This window comes from Staurois parvus, unplaced genomic scaffold (assembly GCF_062004578.1).
Source record: "Staurois parvus isolate SC_StPar_1 unplaced genomic scaffold, SC_StPar_1.0 ptg000981l, whole genome shotgun sequence".
Classification (NCBI taxonomy): Eukaryota; Metazoa; Chordata; class Amphibia; order Anura; family Ranidae; genus Staurois; species Staurois parvus.
In genome coordinates, this window is record NW_028318777.1 from 161,775 (window position 1) to 185,723 (window position 23,949).

The window sequence follows — 23,949 nt, forward strand, 5'->3', positions numbered from 1 at the left end:
TCAGCAGTGCCACAGGCTGATAGCTTCCATGCCACGCCGCATTGAGACAGTAATTGCTGCAAAAGGGGCCCAAACCAAGTACTGAGTACATATGCATGCTTATACTTTTCAGAGGTCTGATATTGTTCTATGTACAATCCTTGTTTTATTGATTGCATGTAATATTCTAATTTTCTGAGATTGTGGATTTGGGGTTTTCATGAGCTGCAAGCCATAATCATCACAATTATGACAAATCACGGCTTGAACTATCTTGCTTTGCATGTAATGAGTCTCATATATTAGTTTCACCTTTTAAGTTGCATTACTGAAATAAATGAACTTTTGCACGATATTCTAATTTTTGAGTTTCACCTGTATCTAAAAATAGGACTTACATGAAAAACATCTCCCGCACTCTGGACAGGTATGCAACTACTCCTCCGCGTAAGATCTCTGATGTGTGGAAGACTAAGCTTCACTGAAAAGTATTTCCCGCACTCAGGACAGACATATGGCTTTTCACCTGTGTTAGATCTCTGATATATGTAAAGTCTACTTTTGTCTGAGAAAACACTTCCCGCACTTAGAACAAGGATATAGCATCTTCCTCATGGGAGGTCTCTGATATATATGCAGGCTGGACTTCTATGAAAAACATTTCCCGCACTCTGAACAAGGGTATGGCTGCTCCCTCTTGTATTATCACTGGCATATATAAAAATAGGACTTACATGAAAAACATTTCCCGCACTCAAAACAGGAATACTTCTCCCCCCATGTGAGATCTCTGGTTTCTATAGAGATTGAACTTCTCTGAGAAATTTTCCAGCACTTTAGGACATCTCTTCCTTTACGCCGAGGGGTGAGGCAGCTCCAAGTATTCCCTTCTGGGGAACATTGCACTCGACATTCCTCTCACACAATGAGTGTTTTGCAGGGGGGGGGGGGTCACCCAGCCCGTTTCCGCGTGTCTCCAGCTGCCACGGTCCTGTGTGCAAGAGGAAGACAGCCGGCGTCTCCCTTGCGCCAAGAAACGCCGTTCGGATCCTCTGCCTCCCAGAGCTCACTTGCGGCAGATCACCTGATCGCCCGGCGTCCACTGAGCTCTGGGGAACACACAGCGTCGGGCCGAGAGCACAGGAAGACCCACCACTATGGCCGCCACTCCCTGAGGTCCTCGGTCCACGCCAGGCAGGCCACCCCTCTCCCCGGTTAGTCTCTCCAGGGCTTCCCGCACATCTCTCCCCTTCTCGGCAGGACACTGGAGGTGCTTGGGAGCCCTCACATTGAAAAGATACATCATTGGTCTTTAGACATGTCTTATCAGATTTTAATGGGTATTTTTGTGTTTAGAATGTTTTGGTTCTTTTAATCAATAAATAGAAGTTGTATGTTCAAAATATCTGTCAATATTAGTTCATTTTTGGATAAATAATTTATTCACAATTGCGGAGTACAGATAATTTTGGTCAGGGTTGAGGTACAGAGCAAAGTCCATTTTTTATGGTAACTTTTTGATACAGTGGTCTTGTGGTGTGCTCCCTCCCCTTTGGTGCATATAAATACTAAATATAGGACCTGGCAGGATCAGTACCTTTTAATTTATTCTTTCCTTAGAACAGGCCAAGTAAAGGATTTCATGGATTATGACGCATGAGAAGATTACTAGCATAATCAATACTGAAAGAAAATTTGAAAAGATCCATGGGCTCAATATTTGCTATCCCCGCAATCCATTGTAGAGCAAATTTTGCTTGCTGCAACATGGCATTTCATTGCGGAGATTGTGATCTACTAGGACCCCCCCCAAAATCTTTTTTCCATCCTGGATTTCCCCAAAGGTTCTCCCCTAGCAAGTAATTTGCATGTATATTCTTAGCCCCCAAGTGCATTACTTTACATTTTTCAACATGAAACTTCATTTGCCCTATATTTGCCCGCCCCTTTATTTTATTGAGATCTTCTTGTAAAGTTTCACTATCCTGCTGTGAAATGACTGCTCAGCTTAGTTTTGTATCATCAGCAAACACTGAGGTTGAGCTATTTATACCATTTATAAATAAATTAAGCAGAATTGGTCCCAGAACATAGAGATGTGGGGCAACCCACGTAGCACTCCACAGAGCATTCTAATCTATTTATCACCACCCCTTGGATGGGCCCCTGTAACTAGTTTTCTATCTAGATACATACCCCTAAGGGCCATGCCAACAGACCTCCATTTGTAAATTAAACATTTATGGGGGACTGTATCGAATGCTTTTGCAAAATCCAGATACACTACATCCACAGACCTTCCTTTATCTTTTATTGGGGCAGCACAGTGGCTAAATGGTTAGCACTTCCGCCTGGCAGCTCTAGGGTTGTTGGTTCGAATTCCAGCCACGGCACCACCTGCCTGTAGTTTACATGTTCTCCCTGTGCCTGCGTGGGTTTCCTCCGGGTACTCCGGTTTCCTCCCACACTCCAAAGACATGCTGGTAGGTTAATTGGCTCCTGTCTAAATTGTCCCTAGTATGTGTATGTATGAATGTGAGTTAGGGACCTTAGATTGTACACCCCTTGAGGGTTAGGGACTGATGTGAATGTACAATATATATGTGTAAATGCGTAAATTGATGGCGCTATATAAGTACCTAAAATAAATAATAAAGAGAGGACAGCTCACTTCCTCATAGAATGCGAACGTATTGATCTGGTAAGAACGAGCTTTCATAAATCTGTGCTGATTATTACTAATGATACTGTTCATCAGCAAAACACAGTTACCTTTCTATGTATAGGCTTCAGGTTAGCTTTTAGTCTAAACTTTGTGGCCACATATGTCATTGGAGAATATTTTGTCTTATGCTTGGAATTTTAAGTTGTTACCCTACTATCACTGTGGAAATGTAAAACCTTCTTCTGTGTATTGTACTTGCTCAATATAATATTGAACACAAAAAAGTGGAGAAAAATCCACATTCCAGCAGTAGCCATTGCCAATAAAGTCAAATGTAAGTATAAGCAAAATTAAAAGAAAAAATTACTAAATTTCTTTGCAAAATGAAAATAAAGAATGTAATAAACAAAAAGCTGCAGATACAAAAAAATTACCTATTGATCCTGAGAGAAATCCAGTGAACGCGTAACTCCCTAAGGCCTCGACCAGTGCTATACTGCATTTCAATAGATGTGATCAGCCCTGTCCAGTTAACTTTGGTGGACTACACCCCCCACCTTCCCCATGTTTTGGAGATGAGGAGAAGGAGAGATGTTCTTCTGTATTCTTAACTCACTTTCTGTTATTGGCAGGACTACCAGGTGAAAATATATAATAATTTTAAAAAAGCCTAAAAAAAAAAGAAAAAAAGAAAAAAAAAAAAACGAATGCTGTCAACAAATCTAGGGACTGGTAAACTGCAATATATTACCGTGGTGTTGGGGTTAAATACATTTTAAAGCACACACCATCTATTTCACTGGCTGGATTTATCTAGACTGCATGCTTAGTTACCATAAGTATGTATTTTTGCTGTGATTCATCTGTCATGTCCTGTTAAGTTATTGTTATAAACCTCAGTTTTAATTCTTGGTATCATTTTAGTGTAATTCATAATCCTCTGGAAATATTGCAGCACAAGTACAACCACATAGTATATTCATGAATTATCCTAGATTTTAATGTGCCAACAAGGAGCTGCAGTCACACTGGTAATTTCCTGGCATGGCTGTAGGGCTTGCTGCCAATGTTACTAATAGGAAAAGAGATCAGAAGGCTGGTATTTTTTCCCAGGAAAGGTAGCAACCTTAGAAGCATCTTTGAGATGGCCATTGTTGGGAATGCAGTTGCACTGAAATATACAAAGTATTGTATGACTCTTCAGACGAATTTGTGTTACAGTGGACTCTTTGTATTAAAAGTGCCAGATTAAAGCTGACGCAACATTTACTGGAGTGCATTTGTAGTTAAATGAATATTTGGGTTGTTGGAATTCTATTTACAGTGGACCTATCATTTTCTTTACAAGTCTCCATAAATATGTTTCTGTCATGTCACATTGGATATGTACACACTGATCAGCCATAACATTATGACCACTGACAGGTAAAGTGAATAACATGAATTATTTTGTTCCAATGGCATCTGAAAGTGGGTGGGATATATTGGGAAGCAAGTGAACATGTTGTCCCAGAAGTTGATTGTTGAAAGCATTAAAATGGGCAAGCATAAAGATTTTAGTGACTTTGACAAGGGCCAGATTGTAATAGCTAGACAACTGGGTCAGAGCATCTCTAACACTGCAACTCTTGTGGGATGTTCCCGAAGTGCAGTGGTCAGGACCTACCAAAAGTGGTCCAAGGAAGGAAAACCAGTAACAGGGTCATGGGCAGCCAAGGCTCATTGATGCATGTGGGAGGAAAGGCCTGGCCTGTTTACTCATTTCCAATAGAAGAGCTACGGTAGCTCACATTGCTGGTTCTGATAGAAAGGTGTCAGAACACACCATGCATTGCAGTTTGTTGTGTATGGGGCTGCGTTGCTGCAGACCGTTCAGGGTGCCCATGCTGATCTGTGTCCACTGCCAAAGGCACCTACAATGGACAGAAGAGCATCAAAACAGAACATGGAGCAATGGAAGAAGATTGCCTGGTCTGATGAATCATGTTTTCTTTTACATCATGTGGATGGCTGTGTGTGTGTGTCACTTCCCTGGGGAAGAGGTGGCACCAGGATGCACTATGGGAAGAAGGCAAGCCAGTGGAGAAAGTATGACTTAAGGATATGCTACTGATGGCTTGGTTCAGGATACAACAGCAGGTCTAGTGGAATGTATGCCTCAATGGGTCAGGGCAAAAAGGGGGACCTACTTTTTATTAGGTGGTTATAATGGGTGATGATAAAGTTATGGCTCATCCTTGTATATGGCTCTATTGCTGCTCAGCAACTGCTCTGACTATGCGGGAAGTTCAATGCTTGTTCTAATATAGCCCTGTGAAGTCACAGTTTTCTCCAAGTTTTATCCTATATTGAGCCCTGATAAAGGGGGATTGTAGTTTCCCCCAAACACATTGGATGTGTCTATGACTTATTTACCCAACAATTAAAAGTATCTTGGATTCTTTCATCCGGTTTTGGCATGATGCTTCTTTCTGTATTTCTTGGTTTGAACATTTTATATGTAAACTCAGTGATTAAAATCTTATTCTTATCTGCAAGTATTGACCCAGTGTGATTACTCTCTTTTTCCCCTCGTGATTTTGGGGTTCTCACCTAATTGGAATCTCAATAGGCTTTTTATTCTGTTCCTTATGGTACCCTTTGCAGCTTTCTGGTGTGCCCCCATGTCCAGACACCCAAATGTGTTGGTCCCTATGGTCTCTGCTCTCCATGGTCAGTTACATAATTCTACTGTAATTTGTTTACCTGTAATTAAAAGAACCAAGCTTCACTCTCATAACAATTGTTTATCAATCGTATACTACTTTGATTATAATGTATACCTGCTTTTCACACAAGTGCACCAATTAGCTCCTGAGGAAGTGGCCTCTTAGTCGCGAAACATGTTGAGCAAAGTTGGAGCAACCTTTGTGGAATTGAAATAGCCCCCATTCTGAAAGGAATCATATACCATAATTGGGAGCCTCTATTAGGCACCTTATTGAGATTTTGTACTATACAAGGGGTTATCCGTTCCTACCACATTATCAGTTACTGATGTTATGGTGCTACATATGTGCTCCTGCAGGAGCCGCTAGATGATGCCTGTCCCCAGTTGCTGCCCTGACCTTGCAAGCTTCTCAACCCTTCTGACAATTTCGGTTCAGACATGTTTAGACACCGCAGTGTTTACCAAACCAAGTTCTGAGAATATCAGCACAGAGTATAATAAAGGCAATGAGCACAGCAATGTAATAACCACAGTTGTGTTAAATCATTTTTAGAAATGACTCAAGTTACTCCTTAGGGGTTTACAACTAGTTACAGCAATATACAAAGAGTAACACTGCATTAAGGATGTCGGCAAATTGAATATATCCAAGTGCATTTGTGGTTCCTGTTGAGAGTGCAACACTGGTTGTATGGGTGGATACTCAGAAACCCATCAGCTCCCTCTAAGCCACTGATGCACTGTAATGAAATTAAATGAATACCTCTTGACAATTACTTAGTATGTGGGTAGAGTGCCTCTTTAAGGAAATAAGTTATCAATGATCTGGGGTCAATCCAAATTTAGGAATATGGTGTTCTGCTCGCAGATTGGGGCCCTCTTAATGATGAAGAGGGATAAAGGATGGTAATGTCAGGCCTATAGATGAACTGAGGTGGTAGAAGCAAAGATTCCTCTTTTGGCTGGGTTACAATAATGTCTGCTAGCAGTGTCTCTGTAACGGAGTAACAGAAGGGTGGGCAATTGTCCACTCACCAATCTCCACCAGTGCAGGATGAGCTGTACAGGTCTTTGGGTCTCTGCTGAGAGACAGCGATGGACACATAGTTGGTTGTTAGCACTCTGACAGCTGTGATGGATGAGCAGAGAAGAGTGGTTGATGGAAAGTGGCCGCAGACATTCAACATGATCAGCTGCGACACAGCTATTCAGATATAGTGGAAGTGCAACACTGTCCCCGACTAGACCGCTGAATCCAACTGTGGCTGAGGGTGGAAAGGCAGCCTCCAACCGTCCTGTCTGAAATTCCCAGGACAAGAGAGCAATCCGGCTAGAAGAAGTCAAATATATAAGCTCTCCCATCATCCTTTGCTGGATCAGCTTTCTGGGATTTGTAGTTCCGGAGGAGCTATAAAACACATTGAGAGTTGACCGTGGGACTACAGGTCCCAAGATTCTCTGCTCTGTACAGGAAGAATTGCTATCTTGCCTTATAGACAGGAAGTGATGTAACAGACTGGATCCTGAGAACTAGGAGGGAACTAGCTAGTTTATGACTCTTTTAGATTAATTCCCCTTGATTCATCTTACAGTAGCTGACACCTGGCTACATACAATATGTAAATGCAGAAGCAATTTAAATTTTTTTTAATTTTGCAATTATCAGCAAAATAACACTTGGTGATTCTATCATGAAGGCCCTTGTTTGGAACTTACTGTTTTAGGGTGACAACACAGTGACCCTGTCTCCCAGTTATATACCGGCATTCTACCACAGAAATGTCTGATAGAAACAACAAAAGGCAGTTTTTAAAACACACATTACTCAGGCATGGTCCAATGTTGCCACAGGCAAAACCCGCCCTGAGGAATGCCTTGAAGCCCTGGCTTGAGTGCATGCATGTAGATAGGAAGTGGCTTCAAAGAGGCTGCAGGAGATCAACAGTACTGAGATGCAAAGGGTTAAAGAAAGGTGAAAACAAGTATTTTATGGGAAAATATTTATGATGCATGGTGCTCTAGCAAACTAAAGGTCATTCAGTTGGGGTTTACATCTACACTATATTGCCAAAGGTATTGGAACGCCTGCCTTTATACACACATGAACTTTAATGGCATCCCAGTCTTAGTCTGCAGGGTTCAATATTGAGTTGGCCCACCCTTTGCAGCTATAACAGCTTCAACTGGAAAGCTGTCCACAAGGTTTAGGAGTGTCTATGGGAAAGTTTGACCATTCTTCCAGAAGAGCATTTGTGAGGTCAGACACTGATGTCAGACGAGAAGGCCTGGCTCACAGTTTCCACTCTAATTCATTCCAAAGGTGTTCTGTCGGGTTGAGGTCAGGACTCTGTGCAGGCCAGTCAAGTTCCTCCACCCCAAACTTGTTCATCCATGTCTTTATGGACCTTGCTTTGTGCACTGGTGCGCAGTTATGTTGGAACAGGAAGGGGCCATCCCCAAACTGTTCCCATAAAGTTCGGAGTATGAAATTGTCCAAAATGTCTTGGTATGCTGACGCCTTAAGAGTTCCCTTCACTGGAACTAAAGGACAAGCCCAACCCCTGAAAAACAACCCCACACCATAATCCCCCCTCCACCAAACTTTACACTTGGCACAATGCAGTCAGGCAAGTACCGTTCTCCTGGCAACTGACAAACTCAGACTCGTCCATCGGATTGCCAGACAGAGAAGCGTGATTGGTCACTCCAGAGAACACGTCTCCACAGCTCTAGAGTCCAGTGGCAGCGTGCTTTACACCACTGCATCCAACACTTTGCATTGCACTTGGTGATGTAAGGCTTGGATGCGGCTGCTCGGCCATGGAAACCCATTCCATGAATCTCTCTATGCACTGTTGTTGTGCTAATCTGAAGGCCACACGAAGTTTGAAGGTCTTTAGCTATTGACTCTGCAGACAGTTGGCGACTTCTGTACACTGTGCACTTCAGCATGCGCTGACCCCGCTCTGTTATTTTACGTGGCCTACCACTTCGTGGCTGAGTTGCTTCCACTTTGTTATAATACCACTAACAGTTGAGCATTAAATATTTAGTAGCAAGGAAATGTCATGATGGACTTATTGCACAGGGGACAGCCTATCACGGTACAATATCTTGAATTCCCTGAGCTCCTGCTGAGTGACCCATTCTTTCACAAATGTGTTCTAGAAGCAGTCTGCATGCCTAAATGCTTGATTTTATACACCTGTGGTCATGGAGGCGATTGGAACACATGAATCCAATGATTTGGAGGGGTGCCCAATACTTTTGGCAATATAGTGTAGTTTAAAAAAAAAACAAAAAAAAAAAAAACAACCTTTTACTAATTCTATTTAATAGTGGTCATAGAGCTACTTCAGCGACTACCTAGGCACAGTGTTATTGAAGGGAGAAAAAGGTTTCCAGTCTACTACAGGCAGGAGAAAGCATGCCCTCATATTTACCATTACGGCTCTATTCACACTACTGCGCTGCAGCAATATGGACAATGCCATAATTTGCGTTATGTGTGTTGATACGATCTGGTGCTATCCATTCTAAATGGCTGCTGCAAAGAGTTGCATACACTTGTATGAAAATAGAATACAAAACATAGTCATGGTTAATGTTCATAATACTGTGAATTGAGAATTTATATAATTCTCTACACCCATAAGGGGAGGTTCTGAGTTTTAAAGCTTTGTCCCCCACTCCCCATTAAGGATTGGCACCTTTGGGGAGCGAGGGGGTGCCCGAATTTAACAGGTACCCACTCTTACTTCTACTGCGATTGGCTAGGCGATTGGAAGCAGAAGTTGTCCTCCCCATAGTCTTCTGGGACACGCGACAGGTCCCAGAACACTACGGGACCATTCACAAAGTGCAGCGCAGTGGGCACCCCACTGTGAAGCCAGAAGCTGTCGCAGCTGGGTGCTGGGGACACAGAATGGCCGGTAAATCCGGCTGGTGTGAGGACACAGTGGGACTGAAGGACAGGTGGCTGTTTGTTTTTTAAAAGAAAGCAGCTAATCAGCATGAAATCCAGGCAACTAGCATTTTAAAGGAACCTGCAAGGACAAAAATATGTGACCTACCATTGCTGACTTATTTCAAGTTGCAGGTCCCACAATTCTGTCTTCACTACATAGCGAGCTCCTGGCCTGGACCAACCAGGCAATCCAATGATCGCGCTAAATAAACACCCTATAGTGCAAGGTTATTTAATATTAAAATTGATTCATAGCAGAATAGAAACAACACATTTTGGTGGGAACAAACTCCCCCTTCGTCAGAGCTTAAGAATGGCTTAAGCTTGAATGTACCAGATGAGCAGTTTCAAATAAAACTGCATTATGATTTACTGCTTTGAAAGTTTCAAGAAGGCAGGTTAGACACATTGGGGTTTATTTACTAAAGCTGGAGAGTCCAAAATCAGACTCACTTCTGCATAGAAACCAATCAGCTTCCAGGTTTCATTGCCAAAGCTTCATTGAACAAGCTGAGGTTAGAAGCTGATTGGTTTCTATGCAGAAGGGAGTCTGATTTTGGACTCTCCAGCTTTAGTAAATAAACCCCATTGGTTCTATTTAGCTATTAATTAATTTTATCATTAAATTACCTTGGACTCTTGGACATTTGTTTGACACTCTCATTGGATTGAATGTGTGTGGATTCTCAACTCTGGGTCGTTTTCTCTTTTTCCTGAGGGTGGTCCCCATTTTGTGGAATGCTGCCGAAGCGGAGCCAGTGTGCCCAGTAACAAATTCACGAACCCTTAGAAAAACCAAATCCAGCACCCCTTTGTCCTTGTGTTTGGAACAAGCATGCTGACAGTGAAGTGTGAATAATCTAAACTGACATCCTGCATATTAGTTCCTGATGAGTAATACACTAGAGGGTAAGGTAAGGATCAGGATAAGAGTCCTAGCACAACTGTAGATCACATATCTCTATCCACACATTTTTAACATATACTGCTAATTAAAAAAATAATACAAACTTAAAATGGAGAACCAGCAGTATCTTTACCATTCACATATATTCATGCATGTCTGTGTACATACCCAATACATGAAATAATCCTACATACAAGATTCAGCTACTGTCTTCTATGTAGGGCCATATTTACATATCTAAAGATATTTTTGGTTTTTAAATGACATAACTCACTGTAAAAGCAGGGCCTTCCGGAGGGCGGTATCTCCAGTCCACATTTGCTAATTCCGAATTAGGAACAGTTGAGTAGAAGCTACACCACAACTTGACTGATTCTCCTACAACGCCATATACTGCTGAGTCCATGCGGATATTTATGAGCAGAACCCCTGGTATACCTGGTAAGGAATAGACATAAAACAATAAAGCGTATAGCCAGCATACATCATTAATGTAGCAAAGCATCCCTACATATCCAAAGATCTGTGAGGAAGATTGACATGGGAGGATCCTACCTATGTCATAATTTACTTACAAAAGCTCTTTCCATGAACACATATGAATTGTTTTTGCACCAAGCAGGTACTCCATGAACTTGCCCTACTGATAACTAAAGATAGTCCTGAATATTTGCATGGAAACAAAATGAGTAGTTTCTGGTACTGGACCTCGGTGATGGGAATATTGTGTTCAGCTTAAGACTACTTTCCCTGTACTGAAATATACCAACACACACATTCATAAAAATGGCTGTAAATGTAAGTGGGTGTTGCAGTGACCACTGGCTAGAAACCAAAGACATTCAAGACGAGAAGTAAGTCACCAGCACACCAAGGATCTCCAGAACAAATCCAAAGCTTTATTCAGTGAACACATCACACAGTAGTTACAAAAGTGACTTTTCAGAGCCTCTCAGGACCACATGCCATAAGGCATGTGAAAGGGTCCTGCGAGGCTCTGAAAAATCTCTTTTGTAACAATGATGTGATTGCTGAATAAAGCTTTGGACTCATTCTGGAGATACTTGGTGTTCGGATGACAAACTTTTTGCTTTGGTAGTCTTAAGCTGGGTATACATGTACTGAGCTTCAGTTGGTTTAGCTGTAACCGGGCAAATTTTGATCTGCGTGTGACCCTCTCATTAGACCAGACTGTCTTCTGCTGAACAGTCCTACAGCACTGACCAGTGTGTTCTGGCTGGGGTGGTGGTGGGGACGGGGTTCCCACTAATGGAATACAAAAGCACAGCTGGGGAGATTCCTGCATTCATGTGACTTGTGTGGATTCAGAAATCTGCGAGGTTTAAAGAAAAGAAAAAAAAAAAAACATCTCACAGTGTGTACCCAGCAGTGCAGAAGATGTACATCCAAAAAAAAGCTGGTTAGGTTTCACACTTTTTATAGCTTACTCATAGAATAATAAGCGTGATAGAAATTAGAGGTTTTTAAAAGACGAATTCCAGGTATGGCAATTTTTACATTGGTCCAGCTCATGGAGAGATGCAGCGTGGTGCGGCGGCAGTAACCACAGAGAGTCTGATTGCAATAAACTTGACATTTGTATTCAGTAGAATGCCAAATTTACAAACACCCTAGCGGGAGAGCACCGCTAGAGAGTCACTCACAGTTCAGTGCAGTTCAAAATGTGGCTAAGGAGAGATGATGACAGTGTCAGTCTCAGAGGTAGGAGTGTGGCCTGGCCAGTCTGGTGCCAAGCAGGGAGGTTTCATTCTAGGATAGCAAGTCCCTAAACTGTCTCTTCTCATCTGGAACCTTATCCCTACTTTCCCTAGTAAGCGGGGTCTCTCTCCCTACACTGGTCACTCGCAGAAAGTGCGCCAAGGGGCAGCGACTTACATCCTGCTGACCCAAATGGTCATATGGCCACAGTGTAGCCAACTGAAGTGCTGCTCCACTGACCCAGAAAACTATAGAGAAACCATGTTTCCCTTGACTTGCTCTCTAGGCTGTGGTACTACTCAGGCTGACCGCCACCAACAGTGGAGAAAACAGACTGAAACTGGCTACAGGCTTGGACGAAAGTAAGTACAGTATGTATGTCCCTTACCTGTGGGATCCCTGTAGAAGCTGGAAGTCTTTGTTGCAGACACAGCTACTACCATGATCTCCACTCGCTCGCTTCTGAGTCCTGCCCAACACAGGAGGTTGCTCACTTGGCAGTGGCACCATTCAGGAAACACTTTTCCATTTTCTCACAGAGTGCTATGTATTTTCTGATTGGCTGAGGTAGAGGCACAATCTCCACTTCATCCAATCAGAGAACACTTAGCATTTATTGATAAAATGGAAATTGTTCTTTGAATAGCGCCCATGACAAACAGGCGACCTCCTGTGTTCAGTAAGTAGCTAGGCAGCCTTTCAGCACAGGACTCAGAAGCCAGCAGCAATCACTGTAGTATGGGCACCCACTACAGTGATTTCCAGCATCCACAAGTATGGCGCATACATATTTCTATTGGTCTAAGCTGGAACAATATAATTATGCAAAAATTGCCATACCTGGAATTCAGCTTGAAGTACTCGGCAGGTGCCCCATCTACTAGGTGTATAGAAACAAGGGGGTTAAGTTTACATTAGGGGGAGTTGGTATATACATCTTACCCATGTTATTTTGTGCAACACGTGTTGTGTGAAGGCAGTCATACAGGGCTCAATGTTCTTTCATTCTGCCTACTAAATAGTGTGGATGGGGGAATCTCCACTGTTGACTATTGTATTGTAAATACAGTGGCATTGTCAATGACTGCATCTTTTAGGACACATTCATTATTCAACCAAGAACTTTACATTCAGCTCAGGGCCACCTATGGTTCGAGATTCAGCAGGAATCCAATGAAATCTGTTCATTATAAATGGGGAGCCAACACATCATAATGGAAACATACATAACCAGTTAAAAAAAAAAGATGCAGCACACCACAATACACAGTATTTGTGTTGTAGTTCTCTGCAGTGCATTGGGCTCTACTGTACAATGCATTGGTGTGCGATTCACAATCAAAATGTGCAGAAACATGAGTGTTTCCATAGATTGTGGTAACGTGTTACAGTGCGTGTTTTTGCCTTAGCACAAAACATAAGTGTGAATACGCCCCAGCTCTTGTTCTTATTTTAAAACTTCAGCCAGAATGTTTTCTTAATAGAGTACAAAAGGGATAGTTCACCTTTACAAACCCCCCCCCCCCCCAAAAAAAAAACCTGCCTATGCAGATAAGGGAGGTCTGTAGATAAAAACAAACTGGGCAGCTTTGACGAAAGTTGAGGAATACCCTTGCTATAGGTGTAGGCCATTACAAACCTCCTGAAGACTGACTGGAATACTCCCAGGAAGTTGTTAAGTGAGGCCTAGTTGTTACTGCTCACCTCTGATTTCCAGCTATCAGGGGGATCCGACAGGCTTGACACATACATATTTACACTGACCCAAGCTGGACCAATGTAACTACGTAAATCTGCCATACCTGGAATTCAGCTTTAATACTGGGAAAGTTTGGAAACCTTGAGATTTTAACGGATGCCTGTGGCTTCCTCTCCTGGTGACCCCACTTAGATTATTATTTTGTTTGTGCTGTGTCAGAGGATGAAAGCACAGCATCATACATACTGGGGGGGGGGGGGGGTACAATTGGGGGAATCAATGGCGGAGAAGGATCTGGGAGTTCTGGTAGATCACAAGCTTAACCACTTGCCTACCTGCACTTATACCCCCTTCCTTACCAGGCCAATTTTCAGCGCTGCCGCACTTTGATTGACAATTGCGCGGTCATGCAACATTGTACCCATATGAAATTTTGATCATTTTTTTCTCACAAATAGAGCTTTCTTTTGGTGGTATTTAATTGCCACTGGGCGCTTTACTTTTTGTGCTATAAATAAAAAAAGTGCAAAAAATTTGAAAAAAAAAAAATTTCTTTGTTTCTATTATAAAATTTTTCAAACAGGTATTTTTTCTCCTTCACTGATGTGCGTTGATGAGGCAGCACTGATGGGCACTGATAGGCAGCACTGATGGGCACTGATAGGCAGCACTAATGAGGTGGCACGGATAGGCGGCACTGATAGACAGCACTAATGAGGTGTCACGGATAGGCGGCACTAATATGCAGCACTGATAGGCGGCACTGATAGGTGACACTGATGATGGGTACTGATAGACGGCACTGACTGGCATCACTGCTGGGCACTGACTGGCGGCACTGACTGGCACAACCCCTGGGCACTGACTGGCAGCACTGCTGGGCTGCACTGGTGGGTGGCACTGGTGGGCGGCACAGGTGGGTGGGCACAGGTGGGTGGGCACAGGTGGGTGGCACTTCTGGGCACAGGTGGGTGGCACTTCTGGGCACAGGTGGGCGGCGCTAGTGGGCGCACTGCTGGGCACAGGTGGGTGGAACTTGCGGGTGGCACTGCTGGGCACCGATCATCAGGGCACTGATCATCAGTGTCCTGATGATCGGTGCCGATCCCCGCTGTGACAACTGCCGGTTCTCGGCAGTACTTTCCTCACGATCTGACAGCGTGAGGAAAGTGCAGCTGAGAACCGGCACTTGCATTTCCCTGTGATCAGCGTGTCATTGGACACCGCTGATCACGTGGTAAAAGGCCGCTGGGATCGGCCTTTTACCACATCACGTGATCAGCTGTGTCCGTAGGACACAGCGATCACGGAGATCGCCGGGAGCGCGCCCCCTGGGGCGCGCAGGAGAGCGCGTTCTGGGGGGGGACGTCATATGACGTCCACCCAGAACTGGCCGGCCGCAGTGAAGCCGTCATTCGGCTATCTGTGGTCGGCAACTAGTTAATAATGGCATGCAATGCCAAGCTGCAGTTTCTAAAGCAAGCAAAATCCTCTCTTGTATTAAAAGAGGTATAGACTCCAGAGAGAGAGATATCATATTACCCCTGTACAAATCATTAGTAAGACCTCATCTGGAATATGCAGTTCACTTTTGGGCACCAATTCACAAAAAGAACATTGGAGAAAGTAAAGAGAAGGACAACGAAACTGATAAGAGATTGGATGGACTTTGGTCTTTTTTCAGCCAGACGAACTATGTAATAAAATCTGACAAAAAAAACATTCATACATGCAGAGACTGTCAATTAAACACCATTTAACCACTTTTCCGCCACTCTATAGAAATAATACTGCTACAGGGTGTCAGGGTTGTGCAAAATCACATATATATATGCCTCAGCTGTCGATCACACGGTCCCAGCCAGTGATTCCCCACCTGCACCCAGCAATCACCTAGTATCACCGACAGGGGAGAGACCTGTATGTCAACAATACAAATCTCTCCTGTCAGCTCCTGCACACTGCTTTGTATTGTTCTGCATAGCAGAGCAATACAAAGAAATGTACTGACAAAGTGAAACACACACAGCACAAGGTTAACCCTTTGATCGCCCCAGATGTTAATCCCTTCCTGCCCAGTGACATTACTACAGTGTCAGTGTTTTTTATTAGCACTAAGCCAGGGGCGTCCCTAGGGTTGGTGTCACCTGGTGCGGTAACACTTGGTGACACCCCCTCCAACGATCCCTGCAAGTTGGATCGGATCTGCGGATTGAGCATAATGGATCGGAGTCCAATCCATTATCCTCCCCAATCTGCAGATCCGATCCACCTCGCGGGGATCGTCGACTTGCTGTACAACTTACCTTTTCGTGGAGAGATCAGTTAACCCTGTATAGGTTGCAAGCCGACCATCCCTGCAGGATGGATCGGATCTGCGGATTGGGGAGGATAATGGATCGGACTCCGATCCATTATGCTCAATCTGCAGATCCGATCCATCCTGTGGGGATTGTCGGTTTGCTTTAAAACCTACCTTTTCGTGGAGTGGGTCCGGTGTCACCCCGTGCAATAGGTGTCACCCAGTGCGGTCCGCACCTGCCTAGGGAAGCCCCTGCACTGAGCACTGTATTAGTGTCACTGGGGATGTCAGTGACAGTTAGTCATTTCCCCCCCAGTGTCAGAATGCCTGCTGCAATCCCGCTACAAGTCGCTGATCACCACCATTACTAGTATTAAAAAAAAACTTCACGTAAACCAATTCATTTACATGTATTAGGATTTTGTTTAGCAAAGACATGGAGCAAAATACATTTTGGCCTAAATTTATGATGAAATTAGATTTTTTGTCATTTGATTTATTTATATTGTCATTTAGGGTCCATTCATGCTTGTTCGACTTCAAAATCATGCGATTTTCATTGCGACTTGATATGAGATTGAAGTGACTTTGGTATGATTTTGATGCACACAAGTCGCATGTACAACATTCAGGTGCGATTTTCATGCTACTTTGCAGGGTTTACACTGAGGTCTCTGGCCCTCAAGTTGCATGAAAATCAGACTAAAGTAGTGCAGGAACTACTTTAAAGTCGCTGCAATTTGAAGTCGCACAGATATGAATGGTGCCCATTGGAAAATATGGGGTGCAACTTCTCATGCGATTTTGGACCCCAAAGTCGTATGACAAGTTGCACAAGTGTGAATGGGCTCTTAATAAATATAAATGTTTTGCCCCTTATTGGAAAAAATACTGTTCATTGTATACTGACACAAAGTTTGTCACAGTTCAAGCAAACATTTAAATATTAGTTTTACTAATTTGGTGGAGGTTTAATCTTTGAACTTTACCCTCAGTCTTGTTAATTTTAAAACCAGCCCTACACTTGTTTCTTATGGACTAGACTAGAGGGAAGATTTTCTTTACTGCTCCTTATAAAAGTGCCAGCAATTTGCTTCATGGTTTCAGTTTCTACATTTTATACAGGTATGATTTTTTTAAGAACAAATTCACTTCAATTGTCCAGTTGTGTGGCATCAGCACATAATTTTTCAGGTATTCAAAGTGCACACCCACTGATTAGATACAGTATTTGTAGTGATTATTCAGACAGTTTGTTGAGTGAAGATCCCAATTCAATTAGTAAATCAGGCTCACTGTGTTATTGGATGAATGCAGTAGTGATCATGTCGCGAGTAAGGATGAGCAGGTTTGGTCGAAACTTGGGTTCACAGCGAACCTGGATGGAAGCTGTCACTCCCACCCAATCATCTGTGACAAGGGCATTCCCCGATGCAACACACACACACAAAGGGGTGGGCATGCTCAAGAAATCAATGACCTAATATGCCACATGGTCATATTAGGTCAATGACATTGGCCATGTTAGGACAACGGCCATATGACCATATTAGGTCAATGACATTGGCCATGTTAGGACAAAGGCCATATGACCATATTAGGTCAATGACATTGGCCATATGACCATATTAGGTCAATGACATTGGCCATGTTAGGACAAAGGCCATATGACCATATTAGGTCAATGACATTGGCCATGTTAGGACAACGGCCATATAACCATATTAGGTCAATGACATTGGCCATGTTAGGACAACGGCCATATAACCATATTAGGTCAATGACATTGGCAATGTTAGGACAACGGCCATATGACCATATTATGTGAATGACATTGGCCATGTTAGGATAAAAGGCCATATGACCATATTAGGTTAATGACATTGGCCATGTTAGGACAAAGGCCCTATGACCATATTAGGTCAATGACATTGGCCATGTTAGGACAACGGCCATATGACCATATTACATGAATGAAATTGGCCATGTTAGGACAACGGCCATACGACCATATTAGGTCAATGACATTGGCCATGTTAGGACAACGGCCATACGACCATATTAGGTCAATGACATTGGCCATGTTAGGACAATGGCTATACGACCATATTAGGTCAATGACATTGGCCATATTAGGACAACGGCTATACGACCATATTGGGTCAATGACATTGGCCATGTTAGGACAACGGCCATACGACCATATTGGGTCAATGACATTGGCCACGTTAGGACAAAGACTATATGGCTATATTAGGTCAGCAGTATCATGAGCATCTCTGCCCTTTTGTTTATGTGAAGCTGTGTGGCAGGGGAATGTCCTGGTTGCATTTGAGTGGCAGCTTGTGGGAATGACAGCTTCATTCTGAGTTCAGTCCGAACCCAAGTTTGGACCAAATTCATGCTTATTCCTAGTCATGAGCAGCAACTTGCAAGCAACAGCAAAAGAGCGCACTCATCTGCTGCTACCTCCCTCAGTGTCCAAAACCACTAGAGAATTTTTCTTGCCAGGAGTAACTTAATAGGAGTAGGTAAGGCAGCTCATACATTCAGCAGGTTGAACTTAAAAAAAAAAAAAAAAAAAAAGATTTATTGCCCCATCTACACACAATGTGGTGGGGGCATCACTCTCGATGTCAAAATACAATGACCAATGATACAATGATCAGTGCTGCTGGCTATGGCATTAGGAGGGAATGCCTCCTTAAAATTATTATTACAGGTACTTCTATAGCGCCATCAATTTACACAGCACTTTACATATATATTGTACATTCACATCAGTCCGTAACCTTCAAGGGGTGTACAATCTAAAATCCCTAACTTACATTCATACATACTATGGCCAATTTAGACAGGATCCAATTAACTTACCAACATGTCTTTGGAGTATGGAAGGAAACCGGAGTATCCAGACACAGGGAGAACATGTAAAGTCCAGGCAGGTGGTGCCATGGTTGGGATTTGAACCAATGACCCTAGTGCTGCCAGGTGGAAGTGCTAACCATTTAGCCACTGTGCTGCCCAATGAAAATGAATAGCCTGCATAGCTTTCGTTTAGAACTCCCTATTATTTCTTCCATGGTTATGTGTCACACTGCTCCCTCCCAAGATTCCCAAGAGTGGGAGTGATACCTTTATGTTAAAATGGCAGAATTGGGTTCAGCTCCCTGTTTATGTGATGGACATCACATAAATGAAATCACTAGTGAAGGAGCAGCAACATCTCGCAGGTTTAACCAGCAAGGAAACTATAACATAAGTAAACCACACACTATCAAATCTCTGTTACTGATTACAGCTTGCTAGTGACAGAATCACTAAGGGCCAGTTCATACTACATGCGTTTCGGTGTGCTTTTTTCCTGCACCCAAAACACACAGAAGTAGGTTATATAATTGGCAGTGTCAAAGTTCACATCAGTGCTTTCAGTTCCAGTGCGTTGCGGCTGAAGAAAAAAAAAAAGTACAGGTTGCATTTTTCCTGCACAGAACTATACTGGAACGTGGTAAAACACATCAAAAACGCACTTGGGGGGAAAAAAAAAAAAAACACACAGGAAAGCACATGTCCCTACTTAAATTGCAGAAAAAGGGGAAAAAATTAACCGGAAAGCATCAAAAGCATGCAGGCAGAAACACACCCAGAACGCATCTGGACTGCGTTTCTATGGTGTGACCCAGCCCTTAAGGTCCCCTCTATTCTTCTCCTATAAAGTAGCCATTCACTATACAATCTCTGCTAGAAATACAAGGAAAAATTAATCAACCCAACTATAATTAATGATACTAATGTATCAAATCACGCAGCCCTCCGCACTACATAGTTGTTGATAGGTCTAACAGAGATTGTATAGTCTACATAATTATAATTTCCTTGCTGTAGGAATTTTTATGACACACAAGTGATAAGGAAATCTCTGGTTGCCAGCTTCTTGTCTGATCCTATGGTGTCACCCTCTGACTGTAGCTACAGAATCTTGGATGCCAGTAAAGAAGCAGCGACCATGGGACACCAGGTGAGTGTTGCTATTGCTCCTTTAGCAATCCTGACGCTGACAAGTTGCCTCCAACAACAAGATCCCTATTTGGTTTAAATGCCCCCCATTGACAGCTTGAACTTTGGCCAATTCCTGAGGAGCCAACCAAAAAGAGTCATGAGTGGCCCTGCAAGCACCCCCCAGCTTGACAAAAATCAATTTAAAAATTGGCCGAGTGAGGTGAAAAATCATTTTCTGAACAGTGACTGCATCCTATCAGGCTGTACCACTGCAATAGAGCAACCCTGAGTGCTGCAGCTGCTTCAATTCAATAGCCAATAGTGGAGACTCATCCGTCAATGCTGTTAGCATGAATGGGGGAATCTATTCTTTTCTCTTGAAGAAAAAAACAAACAATGTCCATGACCAGTTTAAAGGCTAAGTTCGCCCTTCCAAAAAAAAAAAAACACAAAAAACAAAACATTTTTTTTTTTGCATGAAAAACCCCCAAAACATTTATTTATTTTAGGTGTCTGTAAAGCATTGCATCCAGAATTAGCAGATCGCGGATGCAATCTCAGGTTCCTGCAGACTGTCAGTGTATCTGTCTGCACGGGCAGGCAGTTACACAATGACAGGAAGACTCTATGAACTACCTAGAGTGCTCACTAGCACCCTGGCAGTTCATTGAGAACTACAAGCTTTCAGCTGCAAAGGCTGTTGGTACTTGTAGTTCACTCATTCGTAGCACTGTTTACGAATGACTGGCCGTGAGAGCCGAGCCCTGCATGGCCATGCTCTTTTCAAATAATGACAGAGCGTGCGGAGAGAAGATCCCCATTCCACTGTCACAATTACAAGGAGGATCGGGCGGAGGCTGCAAGATTAAAAAGGGGTGGAACATGTAACATATTCCAAAAGGTGAACTTTAAGGACCTTTTTACACAGAGCAGTGTCTGCTCCAGTCAGCAGGAAATCCATGAGAAGATCTCCTGCTGAATCAGAGCCAAACAAGATGGATATCAGTTTTCTGACATCTGCGCCCAGTTTGTGTCCGGCAGACCTGTGACAGCTCTATGGACGGCCGGATGTAAACGGACTCCACTGTCCATTCACATCAGACTACCTTTGACCCGTCATGTTTAGGTTTTTCTGGACCTGGATGGTCTCAGGGGTAGGCTGGCGTTACACAAGTAACATCCATCTGTTCAAAGTCCTGCATGGAGTTTCCATTCAGGTCCACCTAGAAAACTGACAGACGGACCCAATTGGAAAGTCTGTGTAAAAAAGGCCATAAGCTGTCCAAGCACAAAGGACACAATACCCCCCAGGAGTCTGGAACCAACTCTATCAGGTGACAAACACATTCTAAAGAGAATGGTACAAATACTGTGAAAATAAATTTGTGACAAGCCGGTGGATAAAGAAATGTCTGGCAGGCCATACACGATTCAATTTCTTTCATTCAATCAGCGGATTGAATGAAAGAAAATAATTCAATTCCCCCATCCAGACATTTGAAGTGGATGGGGGAATCCCTCCTGCGAAGCTATTGTATTCTAATAATGGAGAGGCTTCCCCCACCAGAATAAACTCACCGGCACCATTGGCTATATCCGGCAGCTCTGATCAATCAAGAGATCGACTTCTGTATGACCAGCCCGCCCAAAGAGGGATCGAAGTTCTGCCAGTCCCTGCTGAACCCGACAAATTTCGATCCATCTATGGCCGGTTTAATCCAGTAGAACCGAACTTTCAGCAGCTCCCAAACACTTCAGAATGTCAGAAGTAAGATGAGCAGTGTAAAGTGGAGATGTACTCACCCATTGTTAGGAAGAGGAGAGCCCACCATAGTACATTCCCCCACAACGCAGCCATTCCTTGTGTATCCCTCTCCAGTCTGACTAACAGGTGAGTAAACAGGAAGTGATGGCTGGAATTGCAGGTCTAGCTCTCGGTGTACAGGTGATTCACAGGCGGGGCGGTGTGCTATGTCCAGCCTCCAATACTACTGCTGACGACATAGGATCTGAAGAGAAACCAGAGTACACCACTTTCCTCTCACACCTCCTACTGCGGCCTCCTCCAGCTGGGATCATTGTTCATTTGTGCTGCTTTACTATTGTATGCACCATAGTAACACAAGGATCTCCTCCCCGGAATGTCAACAGTCTGATCTGATCAAAAATGTGTCCTGCAAGCTTCCAGCTCCAGTGACGGACTGATGTAGGATCAGGAGAAAACCGGCTGCTCAACAATCAGCAGATAAAAACCACAATGACTCCCCCACCAAGGAATATTTGTGAATGGAGCATTATGAGAAAATAAGAAGAGTAATATAATAAGAAGATAATAAATATATTATTATAGTTTATGGAAAATGTTACAGCCTCTGTTTGGTGCTATTTGACGTGTCGCTGTATGTTCGATCACATTGTTTTGTCTGTTTATTACACACTGACGGGGCAGTTGTGTGCTTAACCACTCACCCTCCGCATGATTTACCCCCCTTCCTGGCCAGGCCATGTTATGCGATACGGCGCTGCGTTACTTTAACTGACAATTGCATGGTCATGCAACGCTGCACCCAAATGAAATTTACATCTTTTTTATTCCCACAAGTGGAGCTTTCTTTCAGTGGTGTTTGGTTGTCTGTGCGGTTTTTATTTCTTGCGCTATAAACAAAAAAAGACCGACAATTTAAAAAAAAAAAAATCCTATATTTTTGACTTTTTGCTATTAAACATATCCAGTAAGAAAATGTAAAAAATCTAATTTCATCATTAATTTAGGCCAAAATATATTCTGCGACATGTCTGCTAAAAAAAAAAAAGCCCAATACATGTAAATTAATTGGTTTACGTGAAAGTTATAGCGTTTACAAATGGCGGTATATATACTGGAATTTGTTTTTGTACTAGTAATGATGGTACTGGATGTACTGGTAATGATCAGGGACTGCGGCGGGCATTCTGACACTGGGGGAAACTGACTTGGTGTCACTGACATCCGCAGTGACACCAATACAGTGATCAGTGCTAAAAAAAAAAATAAAAGCACTGCCACTGGTTTACACTGTAAACACACTGCTTTGCGAATGGCAGAGCTGCAAAATCTGGTATATATACATGATTTTGTGCACACATACCACACGGTATGTGTAGCGGTATTTCTGCTATAGGCGGCACAGAAGCGGTTAAAACAAAAACTTAAAAAAAATCAGATTTAGAAAAAGTACTGTATATCATTATAATCAAATAACACTAGAAGACTAAGGGGTGGATTTACTAAAACTGGAGAGTGCAAAATCTGGTGTAACTGCATAGAAGCCAATCAGCTTCCAGGTTTTTTGTCAAAGCTCAAAGTAACACTAAAGCTTTGTCTTTTGTTTTTTATTAATAACAAACATGTCTATACTTACCTGATTTTGCACAGAGCAGCCCCAATCGTCTTCTTTTTGGGAACCCCACCGGTGCTCCTGGCTGCACCCCCTCAAGCAGTGCCCCCAGGGAAAGCCGCTTGCCCTTGGGGTACCATTGTGTGCTGGTTTCCGAGCCATGGCTCTATGTGTCCATAAGGCTCGGTCTCACCTCACTCTTCCTCATTGGCTCACTGGCTGTGATTGACAGCAGCGGGAGCCAATGGGCTCCCGCTGCTGTCTCAGCCAATGAGGAGGAGTCCCCAGACATCAGAGGCTGAAATACATGGGTGTCCATTCTTCATCCGTAAATGGACAGATGAAAAACGGACATACGGAACGCCCGTGTTAAAAGGGCCGGAAGGTGATGACTTGAGGATTTACCCTCTGTTTTCACCTGGTGATCTAGCCAGTACTACATATCCTGTATTAGGGTGCCCCCCCATTCTGGATGGAGGAGCACAGAGATGCCTTTTGAAGCAGCATTTGGCAGTCTGGGGGGGGGGGTATGGGGGGAGTGTTAGATGTGCTAGCAGATTTAGATAAACTAACAAATTGATGCCAAACTCCAGCCAACACTCAAGCAATTACAATAACAGTTTTT

At 43.2% G+C, this 23,949-nt stretch overlaps 1 protein-coding gene across 1 annotated transcript in view; it reads right to left on the minus strand.

Moving 5' to 3' along the window:
* The window catches only part of MPZL3 (myelin protein zero like 3), a 79,657-nt gene extending 57,653 nt beyond the window's left edge, over window positions 1-22,004 (minus strand). Inside the window, exons 1-2 of the mRNA XM_089657312.1 lie at window positions 21,751-22,004; window positions 10,503-10,666 (exon numbers count right to left, since the gene is read on the minus strand). Of these exons, the coding sequence (XP_089513438.1) occupies window positions 10,503-10,666; window positions 21,751-21,805 (219 nt within the window). The 5' untranslated portion in view covers window positions 21,806-22,004. The remainder of the gene's footprint in view (window positions 1-10,502; window positions 10,667-21,750) is intronic.
* Between the last annotated feature and the right edge of the window lie 1,945 nt (window positions 22,005-23,949).